This window comes from Priapulus caudatus, unplaced genomic scaffold, assembly GCF_000485595.1.
Source record: "Priapulus caudatus unplaced genomic scaffold, Priapulus_caudatus-5.0.1 Scaffold1169, whole genome shotgun sequence".
NCBI lineage: Eukaryota > Metazoa > Priapulida > Priapulimorpha > Priapulimorphida > Priapulidae > Priapulus > Priapulus caudatus.
This window is the reverse complement of record NW_014578230.1, coordinates 8,398-34,991: the sequence shown is the minus strand read 5'-3', so window position 1 is coordinate 34,991 and position 26,594 is coordinate 8,398. Positions and strand designations below refer to the sequence as shown.

Genomic DNA, 26,594 nt, shown 5'->3' with positions numbered 1-26,594 from the left:
TTGTGTCCCATTATTAGTAGTATGAATTAGTAGCACGATTTTACCCAGCGCAGCGGGTACCCGCAGCTAGTCTAATATAAGACCACACTAAGTAAACTTCATTCGTTACTCTAGCCTAATAGTTTACAATTATGGGCGTTTTGTAGAGATTAAAAATAATGAGTAAAATACTCTCTCTCATTGTCAGATATCTTGATTTAACATCAGCAGACGTCCATTAGACTCTGTGGAAATTCGGTTGTAATACGTAACTGAAATTACAACAATGTTGAATACTGGTACTCTACTGGTTTCAGTTTTGTTAAATTACGTTCTGTGGTAATGTACAACAGATGGCACGGTAATTAATGTCTATTACATGGCTATTGCTTACATGACTTGTGTGAAAAATGCAAGTAAACTAGAGTAGAGCTAACTTGGTTAATTTCTACTCAACCGTGAAATTCAAACGTACTGCTAACGTTTCACATCCTAACAGGATGCTTTTTCAAAGCTGACTGACGTCAGATTTGACCACCAGATGGTGTAGTGGTCAAGTGTAGTTGATGTTCGAGGTCTTGCGAATCTAGTTGGATACCTTGACCCAACGCCTGATTCTTATCCTGCCAATTAGCCGTTGGATCAAGGAAGACATCTGGATTCGCAAGACCCCGAACATGAACCGAGACGAGGGGGATACAGACTCAGTCATGTGTGGACCAAGCTGTTGACCACTACACCATCTGGTGGTCAAATCTGACAATGTCAGTCAGCTTTGAAAAAGCATCCTGTTAGGATGCGAAACGTTAGCAGTACGTTTGAATTTCACGGTTGAGTAGAAATTAACCAAATTAGTTCTATTATCAACCAACCGAATGTACTTATTTAAGACAAGTAAACTAGATTCTTGCTAAAACAGGGACTTAGGCCACTCCCAACTACAGAACTACCAACAATGATATATGAAAGCAGCAAGGTAAAGTTTTCCAAAGCATCAGCTGTAGCAGCAGCAAAGGCACCACCGACCATGGCATCAAAACCGGCACCGATGTCAACTGCAGCTTCGAAACTTGATGCAAGGGTAGATGTGAGCAAGACAGCTGGCAATCCACGAATAAAACAGCTACAGGAGCTGTTTACGGTATGGCAATTTTCGACATTTATACGTTTAGAATGTGCATTTTTGCTTTGGTAGTTTTATAGAGTACAGTAAAACTCGCATAAGTCGGCACTTTTGGGACCATTATTTTTGTGCCGACTTATGAAAATGACGATATACGTGTATGTCATCATTTTGTCGACATATATGTGTAAGTCTCCAAAATGACGACTTATGCATGTATATCGTCACTTTGACGACTTACAAAGCCAGCATTTCGACGACTTGGAGTGTCTGCATATGTGTTTTTTCAAAACAATGAGTCATCATTTTACCAGGAATTCGCTGCATACACTGTGCCATCGGTATTTCTGATGACGACATACAGATAGAATTTTAATGTTGTTTGTATTACATGGAACCTGTCTGAGGGCGACGACTTGTACATAATAACGGCTTGTGAATGACGACTTTGGCGGGGCTATTCAAATGGATTTATCATTAGAGAAAATCGGGCGAGTTAGACGATGGGGTCTTATGCGAGTTTTACTGTAGTGAAAAATGGCATCCTGATATTTTCAATACATTTTTTGACAGAAACCTGATGGTGTGCCAATCCATCTAAAGCGAGGAGCTGTGGACAGAGTTCTCTTCTCTTCCACCATGGTGCTATGTGGAATTTGTGTTGCCTATACTGCCTACACAATATATGACATGGCTTTTCCAAAAAAATCACAATAACAAGTCCTCGTGTTATTAGGAAATATATTTGGGGGGAGCAGCAGTTTTATTAGCATTGGTGAAGTTCAAAACCTACATGAACTGCATAGACCAATATTACACTCAGTTAATTTGAAAATATCTTTGTAGAAGATGTGTGCATTAAAGCCGCACTATGCGCATCCAAACGCTAATTTCTCCAGTACTAGACTAGCAAATACTTCGTGTCATGCAGAATCACACTACCTTATGAGAAAATAAACTCGAGTTCCTCCCATTTCACTGCGCGTTGTCTTATAAAAGGCATTTTAAAATACCTCCAATGTTGTTCAAATTCTCCGATGTTGTTGACACTTTCGCGTTGCTCTGCCACGCAACCGTGGAGCGGTGCTGCGGTACAGTGGTACGGGCGTAGCAAAGATAAAAACACGTGACGTCACCTAACCGATTCTTCGCGAAATTGTTTGGCAAACAATTTAGCGTTGGCGCCAGATTACCAGATTTCGCACCTCATTCTTGTGGGTTTTAAGCAAACGCGCACTGAAATGGGAGGAATTAGAGTTTATTTTGCCATAAGGTAGTGTGATTATGCATGACACGAAGTATTTGCTAGTCTAGTACTGGAGAAATTAGCGTTTGGATGCGCATAGTGCGGCTTTAATGTAACCAGTATGAGGGTCCTGATGGGCTAATGTAAATCCCAATTCACAGTAAATATTTGGAACTCAGTTCTCAGTAAATATTTCCATTTTTCAATAAAATTTCTTGGAAACGAAATTCTTTCTAACAAATTTCTAGAAGGAAATAATGTGCCGTGCCACGTGTATATGTGTAAGCATGTGTATGAATGTTTTAGACATTTTACTTCTACTAGATGAACTAATATGTTATATAGGTTAGGATTATTATGCTGTTATAACTGGCTATTGTTGATGTGTTGGTCATGAGTGTGTGACAAATTTTCGCTACGTCATTTATTAAAATCTGTCGGTGCCTGTTACAAATTTTGCATGTTCTAGTTGTTTGTTTCTTCAGGGGTTTTTATTTTTTTATTTATTATGCAAATTAGGTCGATTTTGGTAATTTCACTATGCATTTCAGTGTCTGCCTACGGTCAACGATAACTCAAGAACCGTTTGACCCACATGTTTCAAATTGCATACAGTTGTTAATCCTAGGGGAGAGATTTGAACGTCCTATTTTGGAGCACGCCAGTCAACCTACTTTCGAGCCACGCCCACTTTTTGGCAAAATGGAAATGGCCATAAGTCAGTTCAGGTTCAACGGATTTTGCTCATTTTTGGTATGTGAATGAATAAGGACTGGCCCCAAAACATATCACACAGGTTTTGATATTTTTTTAAATTATGCAAATTAGGTAGATTTTGGCAATTTTACTATGCATTTCAGTGTCTGCTTACGGTCAACGATAACTTAAGAACCGTTTGACCCACATGTTTCAAATTGCATAGTTGTTACTCCTATGGGAGAGATTTGAACGGCCTATTTTTGGAGCACGCCAGTTGACCTACTTTCAAGCCACGCCCACTTGAAAATGGCCATCTAGATTCATTCAATTTTGTTGTTTTAGTTCTCCCATATATACTCTTGTTTTATATAATGTAGGTGGGTAGTTGCTGAATTAAAAATGACTTGCTGGCACTCGCTCATTTGTGTACTTTTTTTGTGGTGAGCTATGGTGTCATTGACACTTTCATTTTGGATATAACTTGGCTCTGATTGTAATAGTGAAATTGTGGTGCGTGCTATGCAAGGCAACATGTTTTAAGTGTAATCTGCTATCAGTTTCTTGGGTTGGAGGGGCAGATATGTGACAAGAAACCGTGTATGTTGATTGTAACTTTCTTACTTCATTTATTGTATATTCATATTTACAAGACTATAGAAGCAAATGTCCGCCTTCACTCCAGCACTGGAACAATTTTGATGAAACAGCTCTATCAGTAGATCATAGCTACATCCTCTGTGAGTAGATAAATATACATTAGATAAGTAATATATTAGTAATAACATGAACTAACGTACATTGAAATATTTATCCCTGACAACACATTTTTACCACTCATAGGATTTCTGCGTAAATTTGTGATATACCGTGTGTGATAAAACACCGTATAGGTTATATCCCGTTCCTAGATCTAAAGTATATCACAAGTGATATTGTAGTCTCCTAATATCCCAATATCAAGCTGCTAGTTTTCATTACTTACATATTACCATTAACAGAAGGCACAGAAGTACAATAATGTGTATACATTCCCAATACACCAGTATCACAATATCAAGGTGTAATAAACCTTAGAAGATGTACCCATAATTCTACTACGGCCGGTGCTAAATGAAATAAACTGGCCCATTAAAAATTTGCCAGGGCAAGAAATATGTGGTATATGAAAAGGCCACGAGTTACACTGCAAAAGTGTACATCTACACTGCAATAAACAACAGGTTTTCCTTGTATTAAATTAGTCAAAAAACCTGTGAATGAACTCAAATGGTTAATAATATAATATGATCAAGTAATTAATATTAAAAATATTAATAGTAATATAATAATAAATATTGCAGCTGAGGTCTGGCTAAATGTATGGTGACCTTGTGGTTCAATGTGACGTAATGGTGTAATAGCCACCAGAACAAATCTTTCAGTATTTATTACAAAATCACTATATAATACACCAGTGATCATGACCAGTGTCTCGACCATACATCACATCCCAATAAGTGGTTTCATGCAAGCTGCTTTCACGACTGTCACGATAAAAAAATGCCCGGAAATGTCAATATTAGATCTGGCTTCGTTTTCACATGAACGTATGCTTATTGTTTTTAGGTGAATAAACTAGGTAGCCAATTGGCCAAGCACAACCAACAAGTTCCACATGAAATGTACAGAGACACCAATTTGGTCATATGTGCAATTCTGCCCATCAGCCAAGCCTAATGGCCAACAATTATAATCAATGTTATAGTACATGGGGCGTATTAAACAAAATTAACTTACGACAGAAAGCATTTACTTACAACTCACAAGCAACATAGATGTATACCATATCCTTATTAGTACTAGTAGCTATAATGAAATAGTATGGAATGCTTTGTGAATTTCGGTGGTGCATTCCTGAAAGGTGGTACTTGATGTTATGATATATATTTATGAAACCAAGCACTTCGGTAGGAATTGCTGGACATGCATAACATACGTATGAAATATACAATCATAGAATATCATCAAAATTATTTAAAAATTGTAAAATCTGATTTCAGGTTTACAGAAAGAAAAGAGGACTGAGCAATATGGCCTAATCAGATCAAAGACCTTATACAATTATATGGTACTTGGTCAAATTACAGAAAATTAACACTTATTTAAGAAATTATGATACAGGTTGTAATAAGTGGAATATTTTTTAAAGTGGAATACAGTACATCCTAGCTCAATCAGTATGATAACCTTTCAATGCACGCGACAATGTTTTCATACTTTCTTTTTCGTGTTACTTTTATTGTTATTATATTATAATAACATTGCACATAATATAGTACTGTACAGTTTTACTAATGGCAACAACACCATGCGGTGATGATGCAATGCGACACTAATTGGGTATCTAAACAAAATTTACCACGATTTTTCTCATTTATAATCTCACGTAGAGAAATGAAAACCTCAAGTGTTATGAGACAATGACATTACATGTGTGAACTGATCAAGTAAGAGTTACAGTATATAATATACACATGATGTCAAGCAATGTAGAGGGTCAGTGCTGATCTAAGACAGGCTACTGATACTGTTGCTGCTGCTGCTGATGTGTTGTGGAGCAATTTAAATGTCTGATGCAACCTTTCACGTAAAATTAAATCATGGAGTTATGCTCGATATACGCTATGTAAATTTTAAGTAAATGTTTATTTTCAACTTATATGATTAATAAATCCTACTCTCCTGTACATTAAATTTCCTCCTTCATGTGTACTGTCTAATAATGTTTCGCATATCACTTCATAACAATCATTAATAGGAGCGTAAAATACTTGCAAATAATTTGTACATATTATAATGTACCTGTCAGTTTACACGAAAGGTTTAGTAAGATAATAATGGGTGCTGAATCGTTGTATCTGTAGCATGAAACTGCCAATGGATGAAAACCTACAAGAAAATATGAACGAGAAATACGTAGGTGAATACAAAGTGGTGGCGTCAATTCTCAGGCACTACAGTATTGTAAGTCAAAAGCTGCGTTTGACTCTAGGTGCATGTATCACAGACATGTACGTGACTCGCGTGATATTTCACATAGTAAACTTGATCAGCGAACCATATTTGCAAACAAATATATAAAAGTGGCATTACTGGAAACATACTGGCATCCAAACACAGGAAGGCTTCCCCCCTGTAGCTGCCATGGAAAGCCTAAATAACGCAGTGTAATACACTCACAATATAATGTGAACCCAGTGAATACTGCTAGACATTCAATTTCGTACAGCGATTCTCCAATGAATAAAATAGGAGTGATTTACTTAGGTACGAACACTTGGTTGCTCCACATGTAGGCTTCACTGTGCTAATCGGTGTTTCTATCGCCCACAAGAAGCGAAATAATACTAAATCATGACCGTAACCACACTGAAATCGAGGGGGGAGGGTGACCAATCACCCGACTTATTTTAAAGTTAATGCTCCTAAATCACAGCGGCGCCAAGCTGCTGCTATGTGCGCCCGCCATACATTAAATAGCTGCAGCATGTTGGTGAATCAATGTGAATAGCACCAGATCTCTGCTCCTTCATAGTGATCTCAAGTGCATCGAGAAGGTTCAGATCTTGGTTTATAGCTACTGGTAATGTTTTCCGCTTTTCTATTAATCAAGAGCCGCAGGGCGACTGGGCTCAACTGAGGTGTGTAGCCACGGTTATGAACGTAAAATTTCAGTCGTGCATAGTGACACATTTGTTAGGCGCAGATGTGCAGATACGCAGTTGCGTACACATCATTTCAGCAACCTTCTGCATTCTGCATACCTCCCAAATCCCATTGGTTGATACAAATCGCGCGCCTGAAACTCCTGTTTTATAGTGCATTGTAACCCTAACCCTAACCCTATTAAAGATAATAATAATTAATTGTTGTAAAAATTATTTGTTGTTATGAAATTGTTGTAAATAAATCATGTAAATATTTGCCATAATAGCATAATATTTGCATAATAGGCCCATTGATTATACAATGTTGACGAATGCTAGAGTAACTGGCACTTGTGTAGTTAATAAGTGCATTACCTTATAGCCAAACGTGTATTAGTTTGTCCAATATCACTGCTAATTACTAAGAAATGTCTAATTGAAATCCGTAAATCTGGTAATCTGGCACCAACACTAAAATGTTTGCCAAGCAAAATAGCCTCGAAACGGTTAGGTGACGTCACATGTTGCTACGGGTGTTCAGCAGAGAATTGTGTGGTCGTGGTTAGTCCGCGATCCCCCATAGTGTTGGCCCCCAACACAGCCTACTTCATTATCACAGGCGTCCGTGATTCGTACGTGGATTCGACGTTCGTTACAATCAGAGCTACTGTTACGTATACAGTTACGGTACTGTACTATCGCTAGCATTAGGTACAGCCGAGCATGCGTGCGAAAATGTCCGGTGCACTATAAATCTGTATCACACCGGCAGCGGTTTGAAAGTGAAACTGTAAACTGTAAACATTTCTTGGACTGCAGATTTCAATTCTAGTAACCAGCAGTGATATTGGACAAACTAACTTATTAACTTATATGTACTTATTAACTACACAAGGTGCCAGTTACGCTAGCATTCATCAAAATTGCATAATCAATGGGCCTATTATAACTTTAATTGGAAAGAAATAGTTAAATGGAAAAAGATAGAAAAATACACAAAACAGGTAAATAATAAAAAATCTGATGGGATTCGATCAAGGACCTTTGAGCCGTAATCCTGTGCTGTAGCTTTGGGCTATCAAGGATATTGGCTTTCCAGATTATGGATGTTCCATGAATATGAGAACACTGTGACATCATTGGGCAGTTCAGGAATCCATGTTTACCCTCCCTGAGGGTCAAAAGGTTATCCGACACTTACTCTTCGCATGTCAGCGGAAAGTACATTTCATGGTCCTTTCAATAAACCATAAAAATGGTAGGTCACCGCCTGAAACAAAAAAGTTTTTTATCACTCCGTCAGACCATGTCCTCAGAAAATGTCTAAAATCTGCCCTGTGCCCATTGACCTTTGACCTGTGACCTCAATTTCGGCACAGTGATGGCCTTTTCCTACCATGATGCTATACACCGACTATCACGAGCCTAGGTCGAGCCGTTTAGATTTGTGCCGCAATTCTGCATTTCCTCCCTATACTATATGTTAAGGAGGGAATGTTCCCACTTCTTTTACACCTCTTGACCTTTGACCTTTGACCCCCAGCTTCGACATCCCAACTAGTTTTCAAATTGCCCCCCCCCACGTCCCGAATATCGTGACCGTACGTCGACCGGTTAAGATTTGTGCCCAACTGTTGACAGACGGCCGGACACATGCACGCACGCACACACGCACGGACGCACGGACAATCATGTGATTCTACAAGCTGCATCTGACTACGTCAGATGAGCTAATAATTGACCCTACCTGGGAAACTAGATGCGTGTGCATATTGTTTCAGACCCCATTTACAGCCAGTGGTTAGTACTGTGAAGTAGAGCTAGAGTTGTTAATATGTGAAACGAAGTTTGGCATAAGCATGCAATGTTTGCATGTCTATCACAATAAGTTAGTCACGATTGCCTAATCAGTTAAGGGTTAATGGAAGAAACGCAGTGAAGCTGCATGCAAAATTGAAAGTCCATGCAATGTTAGTGAAAAAAAACTGGTCATGTAACATAGGGTATTCTGCCTGCCAAAGTTGCCTAACCCCACAGAAATCCACAGCACAGTGGCTTGTTAGTGAGTCGCTCAGAAAACGACAAGGCGTATTACAACAGTTTCGGTTACCTTGGTCCGTACTATTATGCACGTTTTAGTTACAGCTAGCGTACTGCTCCGAGCAAGGCACCAGTGAGTCACTACACTCGTCACACGACTGATCGGTGTCACTGACGCGCGGCAGAATCACGTGTCGCAGGTCAGCGACCTTTCGGTAGTACCTGCGCGCGACCACCGACACGACAAACATCTCAAATGTCAGCAACAGGTGGTGCAGTTCTGAAAAAAGCAGACGTGAAAACGCTCAGTGATGGCACCCCGGCGGCTCGAGCGTCGTGAGGGCCGGTCGCCAGCGCCCCCTTGCGCTTGACCCGACGCGCAGCGAGGCCGCCCTCACAGAGTGACGCTTCGTGCCCGTGCAGCAGCCGCCACGATGCCGCCTCCCTGTTTTAGAGTGAGGGTCGACCGTGGCTCCATCTGGCGTCACAGGCGACACGTTACAGTGAATTTGGGATCGGTGGACGACGACGTATCGCAATCCTCAATGCTGTGAGGGACGAATTCCGAAGACTGTATGCGCCGGTAGTAGATACGGGCGAACACAGAGATAGCGAACATCTCAAATACCATCATGAGGAAGTGCAGCTCTAGAAAGAAAGGGCAGAGAACTTGCTTGTCCATCACAAACACTACGCATTTAAAAGCAACAGTAAAGCAGCTACTACTATACACAAAGGAACCATGACTAGACCAGTGCAGACACAACACTGAAGCAGACAAAAGACATCTCTCACACCCATGAAATGCAGGTGTCTCGTTGATGTTCTATTGAAAATTTTAAATAAAAATGGTTTTGATTTATGCGAGCATAACGAATTTCTATGACTAGTAAATGTACATTGTTTCCAGCAATCACTTAACTAAAACAAAGATTCCAAACAAACAAAATTGATATCTAAAGTGGCATGAGGATTTGTGTCCAACTTTGTGAAGTGATACGGGAAGAGTGTTGTACATATATGCTCGTAAACGACTACGTATAAAAGGAAAATAGATGCAGTGTTCATCCGTAACAGTGGCACGTTATTTTGCGCAGTTCACTCGTAAGGAGTGCAACCTGTGGTGTATTACATACGAACCGTCACCGTGCAGCACATGCTGTCAGGCAGCTACATACCCTACGACTAGAACTACATTGATGACATGTAGCAGCGGGCATTCCTCATGCAGCCTAATGGACACCCAGCTCAGTCAATGCTGAATACACACAACAAGATGCTAGAAAACATTTATGACTAAACACGGAATGCAACAGTGCATTGCTAACAAGTATATTGCTTAATATTTTGCTAATTAATTGCGAGAAATGTGAAATGTAGCTGTGACATGCACTATAAATTCACAGCGTGCGTAATTGTATCAATAAATGTAGCCGTGCCAGTTCACAATTAAATTTAAAATGCTGCTTAAGCGAATTCATCTTTAAATGCTCTGTGACACTGCTTACCTTATTTCATCTCCATAAAATAGCAAGGGCAATAGCAAGGCATATTTTTTATTGAAGAAAAAAAATTTAGATGGGTTCGCATAGGCTTTAAATGTTATTCACATTTAATATGAATACGGACTTTAAACTAGCTATAAATTGTAACACGATCAACTTTTAAAACAAGCGAATAACATGGCAGCGACCCAGCTACTCTTTGAATATATTAGAAAGTACTTTAAATAAATTCACAACTGAAAAAATATCCTATCGCCAAGTCACTCAGATTATGTCCTAGAAGAATAATTAAAACTGGCCTTTGACCAGTGACCTCCACGTTAAAAATTGGGTGGAAAACTGGCATTATGATGCAAATATATTCTTATATATTGTGAACTATAAATGACACGAACTACACCAAAGAATTTTTGCCGTCATCAAGGATTGTCTATGAAAATAAATGAAGGAGAAAAATGTATTCTACTGTACCACCTTGTACTTACACATTTTAAACCATTGATCTGATCATTCTACATTTACTACCAACCAATAAGTTAAGTATGCTAAGTTCAGTAATATTTGCCTTCGTGTAATAAAGTGTTATGTAATCTATGCTGGATGGCACAAAGTAGTGCTAGAGTATACTGGAATAAGAACATGCATCTAGGTCTCTACAGTAAAAAGTCCCAGCAAGTGGCACTTGGTACACGTACCATCACAAACAAAACGTGCTACACACCATGCATAAACATTTGCTGACAGACACATGAACACGCTAACACAATCACTATGCCCAACACTGATACTACACTGAAATACCATGTACTACATCCACTTACATTGCAAAACACGCAAAAGTTATCTGCCCATGCTTTCGGATGAACAAACGGGTAGGCTACTGGCCAGGAGGAAACTATGACTGCTAAGGACAGCTCTCTCATTCGGCTGGAGACCAGTGATGTAAGGAGGAAATGCCTGTCCAAAGCTGTAGAGATGGGTACAGCTGCCCAACGTGAAGAACTCAAACAAAATGCGCCACTTTACGAAGTTACAATTCGAAGACGGCTGAGCAGCACAATTTTCATTCTAAAATAATTTTGTCACGTGCCAAAGGACATTTCTATGGCTGTGACTGGCTATTTATAAAATGATTTTGAACATTTTAGTTAGTATGATTATCACCAGACATTGTTGTGCGTGTGTAACGGATCACTCCTAAAATTTCCTCAAACGTTGGTCATTGTCACTGCAGAGGGTCTTGACCTTTACTCAGGTTACTTTTTGCTACTATTTAGTGGCCCTTTCTAAACATACTGAAACAGCTTCAATGCCACAACAATGCCCTATTGTAAAATTTAATTTATATGGAATAGGTAAATTCATGTTGATATGTGCTCCTAGTCCTTTTTATGCAAGTTTAATAGCACTATACATGTATATTACTAGGGCAGATGGGGTCGTTGTCGTATCAGGTACTACAGATATGTACCCGAGGTAGTTTTAGGTTGTTTTGTATTATTTATGTTTATATTTTTATATGAGGTATGTTTAGGGTTAGGGTTAGGGTTAGGGTTAGGGTACACTTCTGTAGTACAAGTCTGGTACACTTTGTGTATGCATATATGTACCTCGGGTACATATCTGTAGTACCTGATACGACAACGACCAATTGAGCATTACTAGGCTCTGATTAGTGGGGTGTCACACAGCACTGAATGCTGATTAGCAACATTAACTGGTATATTTGTACTAGATTATGTCAAATATTATTAGTTCCAGCAGTTTTGAGGACTAAATCAGGACACCCCACTTCTAACTGTAGGCCTACTATAAGCAAACTATATTGTAAATGATTGAATCCTTTCGATACAGGGGCGTGTGGCCTAGACTATGCTCACATAAATGCTCGTACGCTTCCTATTGTGGATATACCTCGTAACGGGCTCAACCACGATTATAAGCTTGTGCTGCTCGAAATGGTGCAACTGGTATGCTGTGAAGTCAAAATGGATTATGCAGATGATTTACAGGACGTACCAACTGTGGCACGAGTATGTGACTGTAGTGTGGAGAGTCTGTGTAATGCACTTTACCTATTCCACGTGTTTCTGTGACGAGGGGTGCAATGCACTTGATGACGTTGTTGCCAGCTAGCAGTATCAGAATCATCCCTTGTACATTGCTGAGGACTAAAACCACCTGTGGAGGAAGCAGTTTGCATGGTTAGCAATGCGCCCAACTCAAAACACATGAACAAGTACACTTAAGTACATTGACACTTACCTACCACTCTATCCTTTTCATATCAATATAAGTCTATAAAATTTATGCATTCATTTGCAAATTTATTTGGTCAGTTTTTGCCAAAGACATTCTGACAGTGCACAGAACTATTCTCCTGATGGGCCCTGAATAAATACCGATCTGTCAAAACATTGCATAGGTGAACACCACCACCTATAAATATTAAGCATACCTGTGTGCTAAAAAACTTAGCAGTAATGTGGTAATTTGATAGTGGCTCTTTAGCTAATCTGCAAAACATAAATAATGAATTATTAATCTTACTATTAATACAGATGTTCAGGTTCATACATAGTACTATATTACTATAATATATGCCCGATGTATAATGCTATAGTGCTATAATGCCTATATTACTATATTCCTACTATAGTACTAGGATTAGGCAGCTACTGATGTGTAGCAGACACTGGGTGTGTGAAGAAGGCTGGGGTCCAGGGTTATACCTCAAGAGGTCGCGAGCTCATTAAGCCTACGTTACATATGCAACAAGGTGCCATTCCTGCATGCAAATCACACGGGGCCTTTCTTCTACGTTAATCTCGAGCGAGAAAGGCGGCGGACACGTTTCTTTGGGTGTGTGAGTGAGTGGGCAAAGAATCTGGTGAGTAGGCAGTTATCGTGGTCGGGTAAAGGAAAGCGAGAGGGAGGTTGCTGCAGTGGTAGCTGCCGTTTGTGTGATCACGTAGGATCAAGTAGAAGTCAATACTGGTCCCAATGCGAGGAGTTGCCAGACCAGGTGAGTACGCATTGTAGGTTGATGGTGGCGGAGAGTAAGCCGTGGCACAGTCAGCGCGAACGTGAAATTTCGCACTTCCGTGTAGATAGAATATGCATTACAGGGAGCATAGATATGCTGGCGTGCAGCTGGTGGCTCCCCCAGCAATTGCAGTAAAAGCACGGTATGCAAGGGTGGGCACCAGAATCTGGGACTCCGTTGTCAGAAACAAAATTTGACTTATCATTAGTTTTAACTATTTCTTTCTATCTTTTATATTCTATATTATATTCTATCTTCATAACTTTTCCTTGTAGACCGGACCTCTACACACAGCATATCAGAAACTCGTGAAAAGCTTGCTATGTTTCTCTCAATGGTATATAAGAAACTGTTAACATTACGACCAATGCTAAGCCAGATTTTGTTTCTGAAAACTTGCCCCTGGATGGCTGTTCTGCCCAGCATAATTCTGTCTGTTGTTAGTGGCTGTGCAATTGGCATACATGGCCTTTCAGGCTCACTGTGCACGTGTTAGTAGCATGCGGGCACGTGATCAGCTGTGAGGGCTTGGGTGTTTGGTATGGGCCCAAGGGGTAAGCCAGTATAAACGGAAACTGCATGCACGGAACAGATAACTGCTGACTGACAGTAACATGTATTCCGGAATGTGCGCCTACACGTGACAGGGCACTGGGCGTGAATTGTCTGTTTGTCGGTGCATGTGCGAATAAAGTCCCTGTTAATGATAATGATAATATGTGATATATATGTGTCTGTCCATCATAATTGTGTAGTGTCGTGGGCACGCAGGGCATGACGTCCATCCCTCGCCTAATCAACTAACCCTTCTGTTCCCAACCCTACGTGTAACAGGGACCTGGTGAGCAAGCTCTAGGGGGAAGTCACTTCTCGTCCCATAGGGGTTCCGTTAGTAGCCAGGCTAGGCAGGCCGGGGACAGGAGAAACATGGACGATGATACATAACAACACGCATGTTACAGAATTTACTGTCAATAATATCAAAACAAAGAAGACTTACACTAGTTCCAATGTTAAAGGCATACTAGGCCCATTGATTATGCAATGTTGACAAATGCTAGAGTAACTGGCACCTTGTCAGGCTTCTCCCTACGTTGCGCAAACCGGGCGCGCCCGCCCCGTTTGGGAAAACTCCCCCCCCCCCGTTTCAATCGTTGCGCCACGTTTAAATTATTTCCGCCCCAATTAAAAAAAAAAATATTTTCTTTTAAAAAAAAATGGGAATGGCTACATGAGGAACAGGCTGAGTGAGTCAGCTTTGGAGGCGCTGCTGCTACTGGCAATTGAGGGGCCACCTCGGCACGAATTCCCATTCGACCCACTGGCAGCAAGAACAAGTTCGCACCTGCAGCTACAGCACACACGCATCTATTGACTATATATATAACAACGTTATATATAGTTGTTATAGTAGTTATAGTTGTTATAGTAGCTATAGTTGTTATAGTAGCTATAGTTGTTATAGTAGTTATATATAACTATATATAATGTTGTTATACATAGTCAATAGATGAGTGTGTGTTGTAGCTGCAGGTGCGGACTTGTTCTTGCTGCCAGTGATTCGACCAGGCCCCCGGACCCCCCTAGTTTCCCCTCCCCTCCCCCTCCCCCTTCCTTTGTATTAGTTTGTACAATATCACTGCTGTTACATTACAAGCAAGACTTGAAATCGGTTGTTGATATTCATTTACGTGCCGTAAATGTCATCCAAGAGTCAAGCGATGACGTAAACATTTGTGCGGCCCGTATGTTTGGATGCCAGATGAAATGGAGGTGTCAGTGGTGTAACCACGGCCACGACTAAACATGGAAATGGGGTAAAACACACGTACTAATCACTGACGCACATGGACAGCCCTGACAAAAAGTTCCTTATCACGAGCATCCGTGTTTATGAAATCACTGATGATAGCATTGCGTACGGGCGAGCATGCATGCGAAAATGTCCGGTGCACTTATAATCTGTATCACCACCGCTTCGCGGCAGTGGTTTGAAACTGTAAACAACTGATTTCTTGGACTGCGGATTTCAATTAGACATTTCTTAGTAACCAGCAGTGGTATTGGACAAACTAATACGCGTTTGGATGTAAGGTCATGTACTTATTAACTACACAAGGTGCCAGTTATTCTAGCATTCGTCAACATTGCATAATGCAGGCAGTGGATGGATGTAAGGTCATGTACTTATTAACTACACAAGGTGCCAGTTATTCTAGCATTCGTCAACATTGCATAATGCCGGCAGTGGTTTGAAACTGTAAACAACTGATTTCTTGGACTGCGGATTTCAATTAGACATTTCTTAGTAAACCGAATCACAGTGGTATTGGACAAACTAATACGCACGTTTGGGATGTAAGGTCATGTACTTATTAACTACACAAGGTGCCAGTTATTCTAGCATTCGTCAACATTGCATAATCAATGGGCCTAGTAATGATGCCTTTAAGCTGGTTGGCACAATACATAACAATTAACATGAATATTTTAACTAAAAATATACTTTAATAATTTATATATATCTAATAACATGAAACTGATTAACATATTGAATATTTGTTAATACCAATTTAAATAGATATTAGCGGCGTCTACACTATGCTAAAACCTGGGTTTACCGCATCTACACTGTTGCTAAAACGCGGGTTTTAGAGGTGGGTTTTGTAAAAACACGGGTTTTACAAACCCGCCAATATTTCCGGGTTTTGCTCTGCTAAAACCCGCGTTTTAGTCGAGCGCCGTAGTGTAGACAGAACATGACAGAAAACCCGCGTTTTAGCTGCACGCCAGACTCGGCTACAGGTGGCGCAACCATACCGGGGATATGCTTGATACAACCGAAATACTTAAAACCCGGCATTCACGGAAGGTGGGTTTTTGACAGTGTAGACGCTGCACCACCGAAAAATCGCGTTTTACTAAACCCGGGTTTTAGTCTATAGTGTAGACGCTGCACCACCGAAAACGCGCGTTTTACTAAAACGCGGGATTTAAAAACCCGGGTTTTAGTCTATAGTGTAGACGCCGCTATTATGTTTCCTATAGCCCCCCCCGGGGGGGGGGGTACTCCACATAGTGACGTATATATATATATGTGCCGCATTATTGCCCCAAATTTTTCGTTTTTCTTGCCATCTTTTTGCCTCAAATTTTTTCATAGCCATCTTTTTGGCCCCCAATTTTTCCCTTGCCATCTTTTTGCCTAGTCTTTTTGTCCAGAAAATTTCCCTTTTAATATCTGGCACAAGCGGGGGGGGGGGGGGTCACTGAGGCATCTGCGGCTCATCTCCCCGCTCATCTCTCGCGTCTAAAGTTTTCAACCCCGTTACATGGGAAAACTGCGGAAATGTTGCTGAACATAAGCTATCTTTTTGCGCTCAGCTTTCCCATTTATGTGGAGTACCCCTACCCAACAAAAGGTTAGTACCCCCCACCCCAGGAGTTCCCCTCGACAGGAATGAGAATTGATGTTTAAAATCATAATTTACAGTACATTTACAATATATTTGATAGAGGGGAAATAGGGAGGAATTCTATGAGTGATAATTAATTCTATATTTCTTATAAATGCTTTGCCATCCTGACGATACGGAGTGCAATCCCTGTTTTTTTTCACTGTGTGCTTTTCCTTTTCAGTTATAAATCAAGACGCATCTAGCTGGAACTGAGACTGCACTACATGTATGCATAGTGACACTAGCGCCAAAACCCACACTGCGGAGAGAGGTGGGTAAATATTGAGTTATACCTAGATAACCTGAACATCAATTAAAGGGTCAGTCAGACGTACTTCCACAGCTACTGTATTTGTGAGCATAGGTCCGGATGTCACAAAGTTCCTGTTATTTCATTGAGTCATTCCGAATCAACGTTCTAAGTGAATCAGCTATAAAAATGTTTATATCTCAAAAAATTTAAAGTGATATTTGGGGAGAAATTTCAATAGTTCTCCATGTGAAATCATACATTTCTTATAGATTTAGCAGTAATCCAATGATTGTGCCTATTTTGTTACCTGAGCATGCAAAAATCACACTAAGACATAAATGAGCAATGAAAGTAAATTGTTACCATTGTCATTTCTCTTAATTTTTCATTAAAGTCAATGGTTAAGAAAGAACTACAGCTTAAACAGCATGCCAAACTTATGCAGCACGCCTACGCTTATGCCATCAATTGCTAAAACACCAAGTCAAAAAGAGAGAGAGAGATGAACATAATTTTCTCTCACCTGTACAACATGACGAGACCCCAGACTGCCAGGGCTGTCGACGCACCCGCCAGGCTGGTTATATACAAGTAAGCACTATCCAGTGCTATCTGCAGGAAGACACAGACACACACACACATACAATCAGTCACAGCTGCTCGATTTCCCCAGTGATCGGTCTCGATCCCTCGAGCAGCAAGAACACCTCACTTTATGACACCGACATAACATTTCATTACGCAATCCAAACTGATGCACATATTTTGCTTAACTCATCTTGAGATAATGACATTAGCAAGGACCTCTTCAATGAAAAGAGACACATCTGTGTATTGATATACATGGTGACCCAAAAAAAATGCAACCCAAACAAGTGTTAATAACTTTTTTGATATTGATGTTAACCCTTTAATTTTTCAGATTTAAAGAGGTGAATAGTTGCCAATCAGATTAGAATCAAGAGTTTTTCAAGATGCCTTGGACTCTTCGACAGAAATCATGGTCCGTGGAAACGTACTTTTCGACCAAATCGTTCAAAACTGTACAAGCACGTTTCAAGAGGGAATTCAATTGCCGCACCTATCCAAACAAAGGACTCATTCTAAGATGGATACAGAAGTTCAGGGTGCATGGGACTGTCAAGAACCTCAATGCCAAAGGAAATACTCCCACACACTCAGGGAGACAAAGGAGTGCAAGGACAGAGGAGAACATCACTTCAGTCAGGACCTCGGTTGGCCGCAGTCCAAAGAAGTCGTTACGTTGGCGCAGCCAACAATTGGGCATTTCGAGGGAGTCTCTAAGGAGAATTATCTGGGTCAGCTTATGCTTAATTTCTATCCTGTATGGGTACGAATGCAGATCCTAAATCAAAATTCTCCTCAGAGACTCGCTCGGAATGCTCCATTGTTGGCTGCGCCAACGTAACGACTTCTTTGGACTGCGGCCAACCGAGGTCCTGACTGAGGTGATGTTCTCCTCTGTCCTTGCACTCCTTTGTCTCCCTGAGTGTGTGGGAGTATTCCCTTTGGCATTGAGGTTCTTGACAGTCCCATGCACCCTGAACTTTTGTACCCATCTTAGAATGAGTCCTTTGTTTGGATAGGTGCGGCAATTGAATTCCCTCTGGAAACGTGCTTGTACAGTTTTGAACGATTTGGTCGAAAAGTACGTTTCCACGGACCATGATTTCTGTCGAAGAGTCCAAGGCATCTTGAAAAACTCTTGATTCTAATCTGATTGGCAACTATTCACCTCGTTAAATCTGAAAAATGAAAGGGTTAACATCAATATCAAAAAAGTTATTAACACTTGTTTGGGTTGCATTTTTTTTGGGTCACCCTGTAAGTGGAAACAGATACACCTAACAATGACAGTGTTGTGATGTGATTAATACTACTTACTTTTCCAGGTTTATATGAGCCATTTGCCTCCAATACTGCAGCGACAAACATTAGAAACGGGTGAAGAATTGCCATCTGTAACACCAACTTCTTCATCCGGAGAAAGTTCCCCCTGAAAAAAGGACATGAACGACAGATGACTAACAGAGCTATGTGTATTTTCTATCAGAGTGAGATTCCATGAGGAATCCATGTCCAATTATAGCTATCATATATATTATGAAAAGAATACAATTTTAGAATGATATCCTATTCTTAGATGGGAGAGCATAACATTGCTTTATAAATACTTTGCATGTGATATTTTTTATCTCTTGCAAATTACGCAATGACTGGAGTATGCTCAATCATTCAAGCAAATTACTTACCACATCAGCTGCTCACAAATTGCACACATGGCCATAGTCAATAAATAATTTTAAAAAAAGGTCACCCTAAATGTCTGCAAGCACTGCACATCATGAACAGATGCCAACTACATATATCCATCTCTATCAGGTGCTTCTACTGACTTAAGTACATATATTCTATGGAGAATCTGTAAGTTTCACTTCCAGTAGTGCACCAGTTCAAATTAGGCTATTTATAGAGGCTATGTATAGAGCTTTACGCAAAGCCAAAATATACACCATTGCATCATCTCGTTTACCACTGTCCATCTCGATTCAACTCAACATTCCACATTATCTCTCCACCTCACCTTGTTAGTTTGGCATGGTCCTGAAAGCAGCACAGGAAGCATCCCAGGGGAACACTCTTCAGCGGAATACCATGGTCAGGGAGCATGTTGAACAGCTTCTTCTTACCACCAAAATAGTCGACTATCAGTTCAAAGAACTGGTAGACGCAGATTGCCAAGTAACTGAGAAAAAAAACGTTGTACGTGGCTGTAATCGGACCGTTTGAAGCTGCAAGATATATGAGCGACAGTAACCGGAGCCAGCAAAACACGGGTGGGACGGTATGTAGAAAATTCCTTGGCCATTTGTTTCACGCACAAAATTTGTGATGAAGAATTAATCAGTTGTCGTGACTTGGAATGAGAATCGCACCGAGTTCTGCCAACCAAAGAACCTTTTTTTCGATGGCATACAGAGATCGATGGTGTTGCCGGCAGCTTTGATGTGTACATATGTATCACATCCAGGGCAACATTTTGCCTAGCGATAAAAAATAATGGGCGATCAATAGACAGCTGGGGAGAGTCTGAGCAGCAATGGTATTCCAGCTGCAGCTATATCCTCAATATTGATATTCCAATAATTGACAAGTCTTGTGGTTTTACTTTAAGATATAACCGAGCGGAAACTGCTTGCTGCAACAAATTATTTTCCCTGGGCAGATGTTCCATGTCGTTGATGAGTCGTCCACATCAGGACTAATGATTCATTGGTTGGCAGGATAACATAATGAGTGTGCTAGCCGACCGAACCACCAATACTAAGCGGAGGATATGCAGGAGAAAGGTGGCGGATATATACACGTCTGCTTTTCAGTGGTACGGAACTTAATTAGCGAGTACACCACTTACTTACCATATTGCCACAAGTTGGGCCAGTATGGATGCTCGAGGGATGAACAACCCAAGCACTGATGTCCAGGAAAACACCTGCACATAGAAGCAGTGGCATACATGCAGTGTGTGCTCATTATATACCAATAATTCCATTCCATTGGATACTGGCAATGGCAGAATAGTCAAAATATTTCTAACGTTACAGATTGGCTACTTTTATATTGTTAATCTCACAACTGTTAGCTTGCTGCAGATGGATTTCCTACTAAAGTACGATCTATAAACAATTGTCCAATGCTTTTTAGATATAGCATTTATAATATGTAGTTCCATTAGTATTGTATATGCTACACAACCCTACAAGTTGCACATCTTCTAGTATTGATGCCCCCCACACACATGCATGCACACACACACGTACGTATGTATATACTCAGATGAAGGAGCTGCTTGGGTACTGGACTTACCGGATACAGGCCCAGCAGAAAGTAGTATCTAGCTTTCCGTTCTGATGGCAGCTGGGGTACTTTTCTCAGGAAGAGAACCTCATCGATGTAGATGAGGAAGGTGAAGGAAGCTAGCACAATCACGATCCCGGCCAACACAAAACCCGCTCGACTCATGTCTGCCAAACAACATTCAGTCACACAGCGTTAGTTACTAAGAGCATGTCATTGACTACTATAGTGAGAGTTCAGACTAATATAATTAAGCCAAAAAATAATATTATTAAATTGTAATTTTTTTTTGTATAAATTGCATTTTTATTAATTAATACTGGGTATTATTATACTATCAATTAACTTTCAATAGTGCCTGGGGTTTCTGTGAACTGTGCACTTCCTACATATTGCAAACTTTGCAAACAGGAAAGAATTTTCAACCGATTTTTTACAGCAAGAGGTTGCTGGACACATTAGGGACAATATAGTGTTTGACGGCCATCTAAAGGCTTTTAAATAACCAGTGAGGTACACAAACTTGTTTTAGCTCGTGAATTTAAACACTCACACTAAGCAAACCTGTACTCCAAACGATTTGGCATTGGACCAAAACAAATTACCTAGCCTGCCAAGCACTGTGTGCTGGTGCTGTGACACATACGACATATTCAACAAATACGAATGCAATGAATGAACGAATGCAGCGACAGAGCACTGACATAGCGAAAATCGCCATTTATTCTGGCAGAATGCTGCGGCACGCTCGATCAGCCTGGCTCCATCATGCCATGCAAGACACGGACGCAGACAGGGGGTGCAGGAATGCATGGGGTGGCTGATGAATTATTTAGGATGCTTGCAGGTGGTTTGTGTCACACGCCCAGCTGCCTTTGTTCCGACATACTGCCAGGCAACTCACACCGCTCCTCACCATAAACACCAATTTCATCACATGCAAGTACGTACGTACGTCAGGTACGCACCGTGAGAGGCAGCTTATTATGACCATAAAAGTGCCTTTACAACGACTTGTCATCGCAGCACAGCGTTGTTATGGCAAGTGAACGGGTTAAAGGTTGGTGAATAAAAATTATTCAGACCGAGTTCCGACTTCTTCCACAACACCATGATCTTAAAGCGTTTATGCTATCAAAAAAATAATCTCGATAAAAACAATGTCTAAAACAATAAAAATGATGAAAAATATTCTTTGGTCATCTTTGGTATTTCAAGCAATGTTCTGCTTTCAAAAACTAACCTCATTTTGGTAGGCTCAACATGCCTTTACACGATTTACACAAAGGTGGCAAAAAACTGCACAGGTTTAGGTCGTAATGTTATTTTGCCAGTCTTATTTGGCCACTGAAAAGTAACTCTAGGGACAGTGATTTTCCGTTTCAAAAAATTGCCTTTTCCGTTTGGGAAAATCATTAATTCCGTTTCAAAGTCAAGAAAAAATGAAAATTCCGTTTTGCCATAGAGATTGTACACACCAACAAGTGCCGCGGAGCGACAGCGCTCATCTAACGTCTGCTGCGGTGACTCTGTGGTGGAGTGGTGGGATTCTAGTAAACCCTGTTAATCCCAAATGTCACATACACGCCGAAACAGTGGAAGGCACAGGAATGGTATCAGGAACCTTCTCAAAGGAATGTTCGTTGGGATTGTTATGAAAGTTGCCACGAGATGCGCGTACGTTTAAGTGTCTTCAGATTAAAGATGGAAGCTCCCATCGTACGTAGTAGCAACAACTATTTGCAAGACAGAATAGGTAAGCACTCATCCATTTACCTACACAAGCCTACAAGCTGAAATAGAGAGCTGCCACCTGTAACTAATTAACGCAGCCAAAAACTACACAGTACCACCACCACATGCACTGGCAGTGACCACTGGCAGTGGCATACGTTACATGTAACACACTGACAGTACAGAATGCCATAGAAATTATACGATTTAAAGAGCATAAACCTTCTTCAACCAAATTTAGCTTTTGAAATTTCACTGTGACATTGTAGCCTCATACATCCCGGCATGTATAGATTCTACTAGCAAACCCGGCAGTCACATTCTTTCTAACAGTAAACAAATCCATGTTTAACCCGCCTCTTGAGGGTTAAACGGTTATCTGACACTTACTCTTCGCATGTCAGCAGAAAGTACATTTCATGGTCCTTTCAATAAAGCTATAAAAATGCTAGGTCACCGCTGAAACAAAAAAGTTTTTCAATCGCTCCGTCAGACCATGTCCTCAGAAAATGTCTAAAATCTGCCCTGTGCCCATTGACCTTTGACCTGTGACCTCCAATTTCGGCACAGTGATGGCTTTTCCTACCATGATGCTATACACCGACTATCACGAGCCTAGGTCGAGCCGTTTAGATTTGTGCCGCAATTCTGCATTTCCTCCCTATACCTTAAGTTAAGGAGGGAATGTTCCCCCTTCTTTTACACCTCTTGACCTTTGACCCCCAGCTTCGACATCCCAACTCGTTTTCGGATTACCCCCCCACGTCCCGAATATCGTGACCGTACGTCGAGCGGTTAAGATTTGTGCCCAACTGTTGACGGACGGACGGACGGACGATCATGCGATTCTACAAGCTGCATCTGACTACGTCAGATGAGCTAAAAATGCAAAATTCCATTTACATATATTTGCATGAAAAAAAAAGGTATTTGGTACAACCTTTGAAAGAACCTAGTGATTCGTGAATATCATGCCGAGGGTAGTGCTTACGTACCGCTGACTTCAGTAGTTGTATTTTTTAGGCCACTGACTGACAGTTGGGTTGGCACCGAAACACAAGGCTACCAAAAGTCGTAATTGTAAGTCAATTCGCTCTGAAACTTGTCTGAATGTAAACCATATCATTACCAATGCTACTGTCTATTATCGAATTTCCATGTTGTAATACGTTCAAATAACGTTTTCCGCGTTTCCGTGTTTTCCGTCCGTTTTCCGCGATCACGGAAAATCACTGTCCCTATAACTCCCAAGCAACCACCATGATAAGAAGACTTCGAATTTGAAAAAAATCTAATTGAATACTCAAAATGATCCCTACACATCCTGATAACTCAGGCGAAGCGTTACAGCACTGTCATACACGCAACATTTATACTGAAAATATTTTGATTCCAAGCAATTTAGCAATATATAAAATATCCCAATTCAGACGGAAACTGAAGTGAGCCTCTGCATTCCTGGTTTAATGAAAGTCCATACGCAGACAAGAAAAGAGAAGCATATGCGCATGCCAAGTAGATTTGCTGACCAGAGGAGTCTGTCAGACAAAGGTTAGTTACACAGCCATTCCAAATTCAAACCGATAATATGCAAAGTAGAAAATATAGAAACAGTCGACCGACAATATTCATTCCTGACGATTGCACCAATCACAGAGTCGACATAAAATGCCCAATGATGAACGCAGAAACCGCTTGTACTTCGCCAATCAACATCAATCCATGCATGCACATTATGCGGATACACTTGCAAGGCTAGGTGAATAACTCACCACTGTAAATCTCCCAAATGGTGGGTCTCACGTGTGTGCAGCGCAAGCTACTGCTAAAGTTGAGTGTAATCAGAGACATCGTTGTTGCAACGGAATCCTCACGCATACACTGACTGGAGTGATTTCACAAAAACACTGCCGACTTATTAAGGATGTAAGACTGCTTCACGTGGCTGACAGCAGAACAGAAGACAGAGAGCACAATATACAGGGAAGGAGAATAAAGCAGACATATATAAAGATAAAGCAGGAGGAGCAAGAGTGGGGAAGAGACAAGGATAGAGAAAGAGAGACAGAGAGAGAGAAAGTGATAAAAAGAAAAGGACAAAGAAAGAAAATGAGAGAAAGAGAGATAGAGACGGGGGGAGAGAAGGTGTGTGTGTGTGTGTGTGTGTGTGTGTGTGTGTGTGTGTGTGTGTGTGTGCGTGCGTGTGTGCGTATGTGTGTGTGTGGGGGAGGGGGGCGAGACAGAGAGAGAGAGCGAGAAAGTGAGAGAGAGAGAGAGAGTTAGTGTGAAAAGGATGTACCAGTCCGGTGCCCGAAACACGTCAGCCACAGTCAACTGCCTCTGAATTCATAAGGTCTATCTTGCCTTACAATCTCCACTTGATGGTCTTAATACCAAGATGCTCCACCAATCAATATACTAGGCTTTATGAGCCAACAGCATCACTGCTATTTGGAAATGCTTCTGCACATGATCACGTTGTGACAGCAACTTCATCATGTAAAATTGGCACCTGTTCCCGATTATTTTGCCATTAATTACGCATTCTGCGATAGTTATCACATCATGCCTGCTTCCAGCATCTGTACACTCAATTCAATCCTTGGCAATAATACAGGGGCCAGAATCTAAAAATGGCTTCACTATAGAGCTGAAAGATAATGCCTGGGTGCAAATGTTGTAGACTATGGGCTTGCACATTCAAAGTGTCACTATTTCTTCTTTTACACATATATTCACATTATATCGGTAATATAGTAAATAAAAATGTTTTTATGCACTCCTGACACTACGGAATGGTGTACAACACGTATTTTACACTGCAGCCAATAGTACTTGACAAGCTGGAAAATATTTTTTTAAATTCACACAGGTCTGGTAGATCTGAATGGGTAAATTAAAATGCCATGCAACTCAATAAATAATTTAAATAAAACTCTGCGCTCATGTTGGCTACTTACCATGAAAGACCACTTCAACAGATGGTATTTCTTGAGTACAATTTAAATTATCATTAAGGCTGACTAGTGCCATCTTTGAGGCACTTCAAAATGGCCCCTAGAGCTCTATGCCCAATGTAAGACTCTTGATGTACGTAACAGGAAGAAGTCTACCAGTTGAGTCCATCCTAGCCGTTACAACCTGCAACGACAACATGGTGCCAATCAAACTATAATCAATTGTAAATATAGGTATACCAAAAACCAAGTCTCAGACAATTTGATAGCTGAGGCAAGAATGCATATTTAGCACACAGTTGTAAATTGTGATAAGGAGACATGAACTTTTTTTGCTTAGCTTAGCAGTGTGTTAGAGACAAGTGACTGGTTTCATTGTGTTAGAATGACAGATTATTACTCGAGTAATAAATGATCTAAACTACACTGATAGACAAGCGTACTTCGACTAAAACTATCGAACTTGGTTTTCACCTTTTACCAAAAGATTTTTTTATCAATGGACTCTCAATATGGCACTGTGTCAAACCAACTGTACTTGTACACTTGATAGCAAACAATTGAGCATAAAATCCTATTCAGCTGGCAATATTGTTTAAAGGAATACTTGACTCTAGGTTCTAGGGGTATTTTCAGTTGATTTAGGTTAAAATTACGCTACATTAAAAATTTCATTGTTCAATCACCATTAGAAATATATTTTTTTTTATGTTTTAAAACTGACAACTACAGTTTGATTACAACGACGGTGGCGCCACTCAAAGCGCACTATCTGAAAAGTTGCGCAAATGAACATTTCAGCAAATGGCTACAGACCGTGGGTGTTTCTTATTTATTAATTTAAGAGCAAAAGGATTGCAATATTTTATAAACTACATATAGTTTCAGTTATAATATGGATAAATTAGTCATAAAATAAATATCGTTCGGTTAAATAGCATTTATGTATAAATATAATTGCACTTTTGTGATTAGCCTTCGGTCTGTAA

At 40.5% G+C, this 26,594-nt stretch overlaps 2 protein-coding genes across 4 annotated transcripts; one reads left to right on the top strand and one right to left on the bottom strand.

Annotated features, from left to right (window-relative positions):
• Window positions 1-898: 898 nt before the first annotated feature.
• Window positions 899-1,964, top strand: LOC106815647 (cytochrome c oxidase subunit 7A-related protein, mitochondrial-like; the record flags this gene model as incomplete). The annotated part of the gene is given in 2 exon segments (XM_014820138.1): window positions 899-1,120; window positions 1,676-1,964. Coding segments are annotated over 2 exon segments (366 nt in total), but the record flags the coding sequence as incomplete, so codon positions are not given.
• Window positions 1,965-3,649: 1,685 nt separating this feature from the next.
• On the bottom strand, window positions 3,650-26,109 carry LOC106815648 (organic solute transporter subunit alpha-like). Of its 3 annotated transcripts, XM_014820140.1 has the most exons (11): window positions 26,080-26,109; window positions 25,609-25,789; window positions 20,924-21,081; window positions 20,476-20,549; window positions 19,641-19,802; window positions 18,941-19,052; window positions 17,559-17,647; window positions 12,737-12,794; window positions 12,354-12,459; window positions 8,844-9,053; window positions 3,650-5,975 (listed from the first exon to the last, which is right to left on the bottom strand). In XM_014820140.1, exons 2-10 carry the CDS (start codon window positions 25,679-25,681, stop codon window positions 8,869-8,871), a joined length of 1,017 nt encoding a protein of 338 aa, XP_014675626.1. In that variant the 5' UTR covers window positions 25,682-25,789; window positions 26,080-26,109; the 3' UTR covers window positions 3,650-5,975; window positions 8,844-8,868. The 3 variants fall into 3 exon arrangements, with proteins under 3 accessions (XP_014675626.1, XP_014675625.1, XP_014675627.1); XM_014820139.1 differs by lacking the exon at window positions 26,080-26,109 and having other exon boundaries at window positions 25,609-25,798; XM_014820141.1 differs by lacking the exons at window positions 3,650-5,975; window positions 8,844-9,053; window positions 26,080-26,109 and adding an exon at window positions 9,205-9,421 and having other exon boundaries at window positions 25,609-25,798.
• Window positions 26,110-26,594: the final 485 nt, after the last annotated feature.

Bases quoted from the DNA above. Each gene is read 5' to 3' on its own strand.
- LOC106815648 (XM_014820140.1), bottom strand. From the start codon at position 25,681: ATGGCACTAGTCAGCCTTAATGATAATTTAAATTGTACTCAAGAAATA. The intron at 20,550-20,923 runs GTAAGTCCAGTA...TTCTATGTGCAG, and splicing joins TTCTGCTGGGCCTGTATCCG to GTGTTTTCCTGGACATCAGT. The intron at 19,053-19,640 runs GTGAGGTGGAGA...TCCTTTTTTCAG, and splicing joins GACCATGCCAAACTAACAAG to GGGGAACTTTCTCCGGATGA.